Source organism: Larus michahellis, chromosome 1 (assembly GCF_964199755.1).
Source record: "Larus michahellis chromosome 1, bLarMic1.1, whole genome shotgun sequence".
Taxonomy (NCBI): Eukaryota; Metazoa; Chordata; class Aves; order Charadriiformes; family Laridae; genus Larus; species Larus michahellis.
In genome coordinates, this window is record NC_133896.1 from 162,888,541 (window position 1) to 162,901,824 (window position 13,284).

Here is a 13,284-nt window from a genome sequence, read left to right on the forward strand (position 1 = left end):
GCAAACACTTCTGAAATAAAATCATTCAGTAACATACTGAACAGCACTTCAGATGTTAAAAGAAGGTACCCGGTTGCCAATATGAGGTACTGCAAATTGACAGTCACCCCAAGCCATATGAAGCTTCTGGAGGGAGCTGCTGTTGTGTGATGTTAAATCCTCACAGCAGGGCTGTCAATTCCTGTCATTTGTAGTTTATGAAATAAACATAGCATTTCATTCAGCTACAGTAAAACTCTCTACATGTAAAGATGATTTCCTATAATTTCAATCTGCTACTCAGGACAATGGGATTCCCTGTCTCTACCTATTAGGTAGGCAGCACAAGACAGAAAAAGTTTTCTATATCAGCTCTGTTTGATGTAGGTTTTAAGAGAGCTGGATTATTTTTCCTAAACTGACTAATCCCTCTTGGATTCATCCTAAATCAATTTACAAATAACTGTGAGAAAAAATAGGATATTTTGCAGACACACCTAATGCATACACGCTTTGTGCACTAAGTAAATTTATTTCACATAAACAAATAAAAAAGCTGTCCAGTTACAATTCTGCTAGTAAATCATTGATTTAATTGCAAATCCTGTCTACTACAATAAACGAAAGTGAATACTTATGTACCTTGTCCATTTTATAGTCCTTGTCCAAACAGCAGGACTATAAGACACTGTTCACCCAGATTCATGTGAAAGTGGAGTTTTGCACAATCTGTTTGAGGAATGCGTACTCGGATGGCCAGCTAAGGCTAAATTAGGCTTTTCTAAAACATAAGAATTAGAAGTAGCATGAAAATTTTTCCTGATTAGAAAGAAAAAATGAGCTATACTTCAACATGGGTTTTAGTTACATCCAGTGAGCCATATGGGTACCTCCTTTTGTGTCTCTCGTAAGGTTTGTTCATTTGCAGTTATGTCTCTGTAATAAAGAACACTGTACCAGTCCTTAATCCAATGTCGAAAGGAAGTATCTTCCCTCCAATCTTTTGTAGCTGTCCATACTGTCTTTCACTCTGCTTTCTTACGGCCGCTACCACCCCGGGCAGCAGCAGCAATGGCAATGATGTCCGTGAAAGAGGGAGTTCGAGCCCTGCTTCAGTGATGCAGCATTAGCTGTAGATGCCACGGGTTTGCTTTAATCTAATTAGGTTTGAAACTCTTGCGCTCACCCTTAACTACAGAACACATTTACCACGTTGGTTTTTAGCTTTGTATTCCTTAGCTGACGCTGACATTTTGATCGGTCCCTGAGTGCTAAAAACATACTCAGCAGCACAATAATACATTCAAAAATGGACGACATCCCAAAGTCAATCCTCCTGCTGCTCTCATGACTGCAGTTCTACAACCTTCCAGCTTATTAATTAAATAAACCTATATAACATTTGTAGGTGGCTGAAACAGTAACAAGCAAATGAATTCACTGAAGGTTTTTAGAAATGCTTTTCTTTTTTCCCCCTCATTTTATGAGCTAGTGATTCATCAATATTTATTAAGAAAAATACACAAAAGTTCAGAAACCTTCCACCTTTATAACAGGAAGAGGCGAAGCATTTTATGTATCACGTTTGTTTCAGTCTTCTCTCCCTATTTCAGCCAACTCCTACGGTATTTCTATGAGGGATCTCTCGTTCTAGCAATAGGAGGAGAATATACCACATCATTATTTTCCTTGATGTGACTGCAGTCTTCCTATTATTAATTAGGCCAGATCAGATTTCTACAGGACGCATTAGAGCTGACAACCCGTAATCTGTCAAGTCCCTTTGAAACCACCTCACTTATTTTTCCCAAATTCCTATGTGTACAAATTGCATGCTGCGTATTGATCAAAGTCCTTCTCTCCTGCCCAGCATTAGCATCTTCATCAATAACTATACAAAATTGTATGCAGGGTCTCGCTCAGAATGTCAGCTTTTGTTAACTGATACATGGAGCCTCAATCCAAATACACTGCAAGCCTTGGGTGGCTGGGTGGACGTTAACTAATTTGAACATAATGCTCTGAAGTACAAGTAGAAGAAAAAAGGAAGGTGAAAGTGTCCAAGACGTACAGTCAGTGACGTGTAGCTGGACCAACACATTCATATTTTCCACATATTGATGTTCTACTGGTTCTCAGGCCAATTGGTACTCACAAGGTACTGTTTTTCATTAACTCATTAATTCACTTTTCCACTTTTCCTTCCTCTCACTTGTCCTCTCCCTGCCATATAACATGAAATAACAAATAAAACTTGATCTAACAAATTTTCAAATTTAAATTTCCCCAAGGAAAGATATATATATTTATTTTATTTATTTTTAAAGTTTTGACCATTCTCCAATTTATGTTGGGTTACACTGAAGACAACGGTATTCAGAAGGGAGATGTGCACCTAAAAGTATTTAATCTTTACAGAATTTCATTAAAAGGCATAGAAAAAAAGACTTGTTTTAAGAAAGCTTTAGAACAGAATTATTTTTTTTTTCCAAAATAATGTCTTTTAATTTAAAAAGTCCACTCCCCAAAAAACCCAGCTAAAGCTTGGTATGTTTTAAGCTAGGAAAATGAGAATTGGAGCACTAAGGAAGATCAGACCTAATGATAGGTCTGATCATAAAACTACATATATAAAACTTCTGTCATAAAACTACACATAAGTTCCATTTATATATATTCCTTACCTGAACAGAAGTCATCAGAATATCTATCGTACACTGCTTTGCAGTTTCTTTCATCACACTCACAAGTATCTCCATGAATATCTCCCCAATCACCAGTTGGGTCCACATCATGGCATGTGCATTCCCCACATACACATGTGCCTAGGAAAGAGAAAAAAAAAAAAAAAAAAGAGGCAGAGATAGAAAATTAACCGAGCAATTTAGATTAATAATAGCTTGATTACAGGAATTTACACTTGTGAATCTTCTGCTCTCACAGGAGTGCAGTTCCAAAGCTGCAAGTGTTAATCATGAGCGTATGCTCATCTTCTATGATTTAAAACCTTCTATGATCATTTAGTAACAGCACTTTATACAAACAAGTTGGCTTCCTGCTCAAGTTTCTTTTTGCTGTTGAGCCTTGTTAGGGATCAACAGAGAAAAGGAGTGCACAGAACAGTCGTAAATCTTTGACATCAACAGTAATTTGCCCTGACACTAATGACAATAAAAATCAATGCTGTTTAAATGACTTGGGCTTGGGCACAGTGGATAATTAATGATTGTTAAAGCATAAACATTTAAACTAAGATGCAATCCAAATTCTAATCCAGCTGAAAATGTCTAGGAGAACATTCTTGCCCTAAGAAGAACATCGGCACAGACCTACATGAAAATGGTACTTTCCCACTTTTCCCAAGTCAATATTCAGGGCCACACCCCGTTGTTTACAATAAGAAGGGAAATGTGAAATATGACAGAGATACTAATTCGGCACAAGCTCACGGATATATAGACAACACGCATCCTACTTACTTAGGAAAAATCAGAACAAAAAAGACAATTTCCTTATTCAGAAGCTGCCTAACCTTACAGCTGCATGCAGTTCATTTCCTGGAGGGTAGCTTCACCTTCTGCTACTCCACCAAAGCCTTTGCCTTATTATTCAGATTACTCTGAACAATACAATACCTTTGAGGACAACAGGACAGGGTGACTAAAGACCACACATAGATATGGGCACATTCTCTAAAAAGAGAAGGTCTACACAATTGTGCATGCATGACATTTACATGAAGCAGGAAGAGCTACTGCCCTGTTTTGTGATAAAGCCACCAGGACAGCCCTCAAGAAATTTGCACCTGATTTTTTTATACTTTCACAATTCAGTGATGTTAATGAAGGAGAAGAAAAAAAAAAAAAAACAAAAAAACCAACAACAAACAAACAAAACAACCCAGAAAATAAGGAAACACCTCTGGAGAGTGATTAAACCTCCCAGAAACGACTTCAGAGTGAATTTGGATCAGCTGTCCTGGATATTGGAATGCAAAAAAACATCTCACCAAAATTTAAAAAATCTAAATGTTCACCTCTGGTCTTAGCTGGCTGACTAGACAGTTGGTGGAAAGATACAGACAATGTATCCATCTTAGCACTGAAGGATGCTGGACAGCAAGGTTAGCCTCAGTATTTTATTTTTGGAAGGCTCAAGACTGACAAGATGAATTGCACCTATATCACAAGACGTATAAACACAGAAAACTGGGCAAGCAGGAACTAAAGAGGGTATAAATACTGTATTGGAAAGCAACTTTATGTAGTCAAAAAGCCTACAAAATTTTTATGTTGATAAAAATCACAAATACATGAAAAGCTAAAAATATAGAAGTATCCCATGAATGTACCTTTGTATAGGAGTTTGTAGCTATTCAGAATGTCAGCTATACTGTTTATCCTCATTTCCCCCAATTACAATGTAGAGTTTAATAAATACTTGCACATTAAAATTTCAAATTTGAACAAAAAATTGCTTTGAGAATAAATTCTTTGACAATAAATTACTTTCTCGGTGCAAAGCAAGCATCTGATCTGAAGCCACTTGGATATTTAATATTCCCAGAATTACACAAAGTTTTTTACTTCTAAAGTCCCAAGACTAAATCAGCCTACATGATCTCTCAATCTTTCAATTTCCTCATAATTAAGAGAAGAGAGTTTTCTAAATGCTCTCAGGATAATTAGATGTTCACACTGTAGCAGGTTTTGTCGGTAGAGATGTTTTTGAGAGAGGTGTCTATGTGACTTGCACTTATGTTCTACTGTAATTATTCTGGACTATTGCCAAAAAAATAACATTTTTTTAAACTCTTTGTTCAATGGAGCCAAACATAGCACATAGTGAAAAGCAACCTTATTTTGTGCTGCCTTTTTTTTTTTTTTTCCACAAAATGGCAAAATTAGACAGAACTATAAGGTAAAATTCAAATTCTGTAACTTTGTGCAAATAAAACTCCATGTAGTTAGAAATATTGTGTGAAGTCTGCCTTTCCAGCTCTGTATGCATTCCACAGCATTGTTACTGAACACTTCTTTGTTGTTTTCTCAGGTTGCAGTGGAAACTAAAAGGTTTGTGTTTTCATTTTCCCTGTTCAATTGTGCGTCCTTGGTCTTCTTTAAGAGTGTGTTGACATACAGTCCTGTTGGCCTTACAGCACCAGTCCTTTAAAAGTCAAAAATCTACCAATATTTTATTTTGCAGGATAGGTGTCTCACCAAAGCAGATATACTAACAAATTATCCTGCTCGGTCTTACCACAAAAATGAAGGATGAAAACAAGTTGGGTCAGCTTAAACCAAAAATGGGTGTGGATTTGTATAAGTTTATACCTAAACACAGGTATCTACCCACTCACTTGGAAACATATATCCAGGTTTGAAATAAGTGAGAACAAACTAGAAACTATCAGCAAACGCAATCTATGACCTACTGCAGAAAATGCATATTGTAAAATAAAAGCAAGCTGTATAAATACGCGTAGAAGGAACGTGCAAATGCCACACCTCTGTTGCTGCAGATTTTGCCATCTGGAGATGTGCATCTTTTCTTGATCTCCCAGGGGGTGATGTCACACTGGAATTCACATTTATCTCCATGCCAACCAGCCTCACAGTAACAGTTTCCACAGTAACACTTTCCATGGCCTTAACCCAAAACAAATTTTATACAGTGAGAAAGAGGCAAGTTTTCAAAAGGCATTAACAATTTACTCTGTTTTGATCTTTTCTTTTAAAAACTTTTAGTGCTACACTCAGAATAGAAACAGTTTATAAACCATATATGCCTACATAAAATAAGACAAAGGATATCTGAATTATACTTTTCCCCAAGTCAATTTTAGAACATGTTTTCATTTAATCACAGATTAAATCTAATCAATAAACACTAAGAAAACAACACTAACGTTTTTGTATTTGTAGGCTTAATTTTTGAAACTTTATATGTTAATTTGGAAGACAGTAAATGTAATAGTTAAAATTTAAGCACAGCTTTAAATGTTAAGACAGGACACACTTGCCCACCGTAGTGGGCATGTCTAAGAAAGCGTTGTGTGTTCTGACCACTCAGAAAATTCCAGCAGAGGGACCTTGATTTACTGCAAAGTGTCTACATTGTATATGGCTTCCCTTCTTACCATTTAAGAAGATTTTTGAACTTGGATAAACCATTTCATGAAAAATGAGAATTAGTAAAATGAACCTTTTAGATGTTTGTTTAACAAACCACACATCTACCAAAAAGATAGTTAGGTCATCTGAGGCTTGAGGTAACCAACTCCTGAACATTTTGATCCACTAAGGTACTTCTGCTATGCGCTTCAATGACACAAACCATTTCAATTAAGTAGCTGCAACTCTTCCTAATCTTAAAGCCGTAAATTAATTCTTCACCAGAAAGATCAAGTCAGGATCTTGTCCTTTTTTCCCTCTAGGTATGTTAAGCTTAGTGGGCCTGGTTGTCTCTATCACAGCCTGGTCAATTTATACCCTTAACTATCAAGACTGAAAATTTAGGCCTGTGGAATACAATTTTCTCCTGTTTTTACAATTACACATGAAATTTGCGTTACAATTGTTTGGTTACATGTCAAAAAATAACAGAAGATAACAATACCATCTTACAGAGATAACTAAACAGCAAAGACAGTCTAAAATAATGCTTATTACCAAAAGGTTGTTCTTTAACAGTGGACAAGAAATAAAGGGAAAAACAGTGGAGTAAATTAATTTGATCTACTGGTGATTTTTGCAGATTAAAACATAATGATTTCATGATTCACTCACACTTGTATAGTCCTCTAATAAATATGAATCAAATGATACAATTTGCTCTTGACTGAAGAAAAAATCACTCCATTAGACCAAAAAAGCCTTAGATAAAAAAGCATCAAAATTTAACTTGTTAGAAACTATGATACTTTATTAAAAATAAGCTGCAACTTGATTCCAAGGTTTATGCAACCTTAAATAAAAAGTGATAACAGTCAACTGACTGATCAAAATCCAACTGAGGCTGGAAAACCTTGATACATCTTTGTAACTCTGCCCTACCTAAGAATTGATTTGCTGAAAAAAAATGCAGTCCCCTTGCGCAAAGATTAAAATGCACGTTATCCATATCTCAGCATGGTATTCTATGCTTGTGCAGGATAAAATCCCAGCTCACAGCTGCAGGCTTTAGAAACGTGTGTGTAAATAGAAGCTTTTGGGTTTTCATTAGTTTCATCCTTCTGAGTTGGCTTTCTTTGAAGACAATTAAAATCTTCAAGACCTCTCTATACCTCCAACGGCAATAAAGGGTATGTAGCAACTAAGTACGTGCTACACAAACTGTGAAAGTACAACAGGCGCTGATTAGGTTCACCCTGTCTGTGGAGAGTACCCAGGGGCAGGGGCTGTCGCCAGCTAAGCAGAACTGGGTTGGAACACCGTTTCTTTATTACTTCATAAATAAAACTAAATGATTCCTGTGGTGCAAATCCTGTGGAAGGAAAGATGGCATCCTGGCATCCAGGGTATAAAAGGAGACATCGGGATGGGAGAGAGAAGCAATAACCAGATAGGCATGTGGGGTCTGCTTTTTCTGTGATGGAATTATGTATCTTTGACCTTCAAGTCATGTGCTGTCCATTTTTTCTGCATAAGGTGTGGTTCAACACACGGTTATGTACTGTAGACGTTTGTTAGGAAGCAAAGCAAAACCTTAACACTCACAACCTAACCAAGTCAAGCCCACCATTGGTTTATATCTTAGATTTACTTTAGAAGGCTCCAAACCTTACATAAGGTATCAGGGCTTTTATACTGATGAATCACAGACCTCAGAGACTTACCAACAATTTTTTTGTCCTTTTATATCAGCATACTTTGATTTCTGCATACACATAAAACTAGTTCTTTACAGAGATGCATCTGGTCTGTTTTGGAATATGGCACCACTGGATTAAACAAAGCGAAATAAAAGCTAAAAAAACCCCTAACAATATAAATGAGCAGCAACACAGGTGGGGAAAAAAAACTGACAAAAATAGCAGAAGGAGAATTTACTGGAACTAAATTAATGGCAATTTTTTATCATATTTGGTACCATATGTAATGGTTACAAGCAAATAAATATAAATGGAATAACTGGCACAGAAAAATTAATGCCATCCACTCATTTTATTTTAGACAATTACTGGAAATATTGTACTGGATTTGGACTTCAGGGGACCATTCTGTTTACCCTCATTTAAAATCCCTATGTAGTCCTATGCAAAAAAAAAATTTCTTTTGCCTTCAAAGGCACTTAAATAAATAGAATTTATTTTGTTCTCTGTGTAAGGATAAAGACAGATAAAGCTATTTAACAGAAGTACTCTCTCTCTTTATACACACACAGAGCAAGCACTATTATCAGAGTATGAATAGTGTAAGAGCACTTCTGAACCCTCCTATACGCATACAGACACAGTATGCATGCCTACAGCTTGAAAAATATTTATAGCACCTTCCAGTTCAAGGACAAGCCCCCCAGTAATATAGGCAACAACATTTATAATGCCATAAACAGTGTGTATTGTACAACATTTAATTGCAGGTTCCTATCTTACAATGAAATGAAAGCACAGTTTGAATTCTCGTTGCTTTTCTACCAATCAGCAGAGTTCACTCCATCTTATTCTCTTGCCTTTCCTATCATAGGTGAAATTTTTCTTCATTCATTCCTTTTCCTTTTTATCTCCTGAATTGCTTCTGAGTTCTCATCCTGCATTTTGCTTCCTTGACAAAATTCTTAATAATCTTTTTTTCTATTGTTTTTTCTTTTTCTGTGTCCTCCATCTTGCTCTCATCCGTGCCAGAAAGCATTCACATTTCTTGTATTCTACCAAAGACAGACACACTAAGCTATGAATTACCTTAGTGAATTACCTTGTATAATCCTCTTTGCGGTTCTTCCAAAAAGAGGAGGAGGTCACAGGATTTTTTCATTCTTTAACTTCCTGCTTAGCTCATTTTTGCATCTGAAATTCCCACTTACAATTTGCAAGCTAAATTCTTGCAAATATAGTTACTTTTATTCTAAGTCATACATTCAGTAAAGACATTTTGTAGGTCCACACAATTAAATGATTTTATAACAGCCTGTATTAATCTTCACCATTCTTCTTGTGCTCACTAAAATACATACCTGTACAAATCTCTTCTGTCTCATCATCTATGCATTCTCTGTCATCACATTCACAAAATTTACCATAGACCAGTCCATTTCCTTCTGAGTTTGCACATTTACACCTGCCACACTGACATGTGCCTGTAAACATTTAAGACAGTACTCGGTGAGTGCAGTTTATGGAAAGAGTTTCATTATTCCACCAAAGGTGGTACATATTTTATTTCTGAGAAGGCTGAAATCTAAAGACCATCCAGCCAAGTAAAGACAGACACAGAAACAATCCATATCAACAAAAAGCCTAATCTTAGCTGTAAACAGATACAATATTCAAGAGGTTCATTTTTAATAAGGAGCACCATGTTTTCCTAAGTAAAATTCACTCCTGGAGTTGTCTGTCTGAGGGATGGAGTCAGCTTCGGATATTGTATCTTCTGCTGACTGAAAGAAGAAAAATTAACTTGGTCATCTTCTCAAGAATGAAGCTTGGTTTTGACCAGTTCCACAGCTATGTCACATGCAAGTAACAGGGCATAGCTACTGAGGACCTGAAAATATGTCTGCCTAAGTTCATAAAGTCCTTTGCACTCTAGTCTCTAGTCCCTTTTCTACAGCTATGCTGTGAGGACTGACATTTTTTAAGTATAGCCTTGGAAAAGAAGCCAGGAATCAAAGGAAGGAAACATTGGTGAGGAACATCTGCATGAAGACCTTATGATCAGATGTCAGGAAAAAACGACTCAAGCTGGAAAGCAATTACCACAGCAATACATTAATTATACAACAGACAAGCTAATTGCAGAGAAATGCATTCATCGCATTATTGAACAAACCATAAGTATTAGAATGGCATATCAACAATTTTACTGCAAAGTGCACGTTTTTCCAGTGGTATTGATGTCCACGTTATAAGTTATTACATTCATTTGAAGAACTGTAGGAACCTCTATTATAATATCTTGTTATTTCAGCACTTTGAGCCCATCTAACTTTAAGCTTTTAGGGCTCATTTTTCTTCAGTTTGTGGGTGATGTCTCAGAAAAAAGTAGATCTTGCAAGAATGTTAGAAGCTGTAATAAAGACACTTGCTGGTTTTTTCACAAGATGGGTTTTACCCATGTCAGACCAGCAAGTGGTTTCAGAACACAAGTCCGTCTGAGATTCTCCCTCAATGTCAGTACCCTCAGGACTCCCAAATGCTTTGGAAGTGTAGAGCTGGTTTTTCTCACAACATAAACCACAAGAGAAAACCTTCTGACATAAGGAAACGCTAGAGTGCTCAGGCAATGCAAAGCATGGAAATGGGTTTGTAAACAGATCTCTCTTCTGCCACCTCTGGTCTGGTCGCACATTTGCTTCTTGGTCTTTTGAGTAGTTTTGCCCCCTCACCTCAGTGGCTGCCTCTCTCCATGACCCACCCTCCCAAACAGAAAAAGGCTGTTGTGTTGCTCGCAGGGAAGAAAGAATCCCCCCTTTTCCCTCAGAGAGTCTATCCAACCTGGAGTGCAGTCGCCAGGGCAAAGTGAAAAACCGCATTCTCCTGCTCCTGCTGGCTATTTTCTAGTTTAGAAAATAATGCGTGATAACATATAGCCAACATAAATAAACATATTAAGGAGTTACACAGTCAAAAAAGCAAAAATACTGTAAAATCATGTTAGAAACAGAAGTATCACCTTGCTGGTCATATGAGACACCTCTTTTCCCTACCTCTATCACCTTTATTAACATTGCAATAGTAGGAAGTTTGGGCAGTACCATGTTAACTGGGGCCCTGTGGTCAATCGGCTTGCACAAGCTGTTTCAGAAGTCCCTGGCATCATTATGCCAGCAAGTACAGGTTTTAAACAAAAAGGAATTTAATTCACAAGATTCATACTTCTCACTTTACATCCATACATATTTTAGAAAACACGGTTATTGACGCAAAGGAAGTCCTCCAAAAATAGAAGTTTTATGCTCACATGGCATAAAACGTATATATGTGATATAACACAACTAGTTTGTAGCAACCATTTTACATTTCACCGTTTCACAAGTTTTACTAAACATCGTATAAATCCAGAGATCAGAAGAACGGAGCTCTGCGACATAGTCTACAAAATAAACTTTAAAAATGTTTGCAAGAGCTAATACAATAAAATAATAAAAAATTTAACTGATAATATAAGTAACCTACAGAACTAGAATTATTTGTTACAATTACTCAGAAAATAAATACAAATAAAAATTTTGAGAAAATCGTTTTGTTTACAGATAATTCCCAAACAGGAAAAAAAGATTAAATGTTAAATTGATGCATAAACTGGTCATCTAAGGAGATCAGACAGTCTGTGTCCTAAAAGTGTCCATTGTTCCCACTGACTAGAAGTGGACATAGCCCACATGGAGAATCTCGGTTTAGGTAGGATGCCCTGGTTGCTCTGACAAATGGTTAGGAACGGTTGAGTCAGAAAAGTTAAATTTTAGGCAGATATTGGTTGGTTCATGAAAAGACTTACAATAAATGGCTAGCTGTGTGACAGCAGAGGACTGTTTTTGCAACAACTCATGTCATCCCTTCCCTTCTTTTATTGGCAAATAAAAAATTGATCTCAGACCCCAAAGGCAATGTTGGCAGTAGATCGAAAGGCAATCCTGTCTAGACAAAATATATATGACTACAGCCCACCAAAGTTACCCCAAACTCCCTAGCCAGTCTCATTGGAATTCCTGATCTGTTTAATATCAGCAAAACCAAAAGCATTTATTCTTCTCCTGATCTCACAAACACTCCCCTCTAAGCTACTTTTAGTGATTTCTCAGCTACGTTGGTTTTCCTGGAAAGACTCAGCGACTGGTATCACTTCTAGACAAGGAAAGAAAGAGAAAAAAAAGGTCTTAACATTCTTGTCTAAGTATCTTAACTGATCACAATGAACTATGCTTATTTTTGAGAGTCAGCTTCTCATTTTCGTGTCTCTCATTTGTTAGCCAAAAAGTCGTGAGTTTCATATAATCTACATTATTCTCATAAATGAAATATTTCATTTACTCAGTTTGCCGTATGCTTAAAATTTTACGTTAAATTGGTCTCACATCTTGTTGTAAAGGCCTAGCTTCTCTGTAGCAAGTCCCACAAATCCTTTGGGTGCCTTGCTCATGTCAGCAACTACCTTGTGAGAAATTTAGTTGTATGAAAATGTATGGACCCAGACAAAAATTAAAGGCCAGCAATAGTGAGCAGAAGTGGGGTTCTTGAAACATGCTCCCACTCAGAGATCAATGTAATGGGAAAAACCGGAAGACAGTTTCTGGTCTCAAACCTTGACTGGTAGCAAATGTCCTTCAGAATTCTACCATTCTGAAGTAAAGTCTTCTAAAAGGCTGTTTCTTTTTCCTCTGATTTTTTTAAGGAAAGGACTTCCTATTTAAGTTAGGGTGAGTTATAAAATTAAACAATTAGAGAAAAGAGAGCTACTGAATCAGAAAAGCGAAGACAGAAGTACCCCATTAAAATGATTCAGCAGATCTTTCACAACTGTTTTTAATAATCATTGTTATAGCTCAGAAGTGTCTCAAAAAATTGTACCGCTTATAAATGTCACGGAAAAATATTCTGCATGCTATAAACACAAACACCAAAAAATTACATCACTTTCTGCGTTGATGCCATTACCATAACCTTTTGATGGGCAAAATACATGACACAGCTGCAGTTTCATTAACCTAAAATAGCTATGGATAAACTAGAGTACTAAAGTAAGCACTCTGAATCAGTGCACATCATATGCATAGGAATAGGCCTACAGGAAAATAAAGCATTTTGGTTATTTCTCAGTCTCTTGAAACATATTCTGCAAAATTTCTAATCAGAAAAGAAATTACAGTGATTCTCAAGCTAATGCAGAGAGAACATCAAGCCGTCAAAAGCAACAAAAGTCATCTTACCTGCACCAGAACAGATGATATCTTGAGAATTCTTGCACATTTCATTGCTTTTCTTCCGCGTAAGATTGCAAGTAGTTGGATACTGACAAGCTTCACCATACCAGCCTTCATCACATTTGCACTTCCCACAGTCACACTTCCCATGGCCTAGCAATGGAAGGAAAGAGTGTGTCAGGTCCTTTTTTTTCATTCAGAAAGTGATATTTTCTAATCCAGCTT

At 36.6% G+C, this 13,284-nt stretch overlaps 1 protein-coding gene across 1 annotated transcript in view; it reads right to left on the minus strand.

Moving 5' to 3' along the window:
- Nucleotides 1-13,284, minus strand: part of ITGBL1 (integrin subunit beta like 1) — a 154,416-nt gene that overhangs the window by 74,274 nt on the left and 66,858 nt on the right. Inside the window, exons 3-6 of the mRNA XM_074562067.1 lie at nucleotides 13,066-13,212; nucleotides 9,154-9,276; nucleotides 5,487-5,627; nucleotides 2,664-2,804 (exon numbers count right to left, since the gene is read on the minus strand). Of these exons, the coding sequence (XP_074418168.1) occupies nucleotides 2,664-2,804; nucleotides 5,487-5,627; nucleotides 9,154-9,276; nucleotides 13,066-13,212 (552 nt within the window). The remainder of the gene's footprint in view (nucleotides 1-2,663; nucleotides 2,805-5,486; nucleotides 5,628-9,153; nucleotides 9,277-13,065; nucleotides 13,213-13,284) is intronic.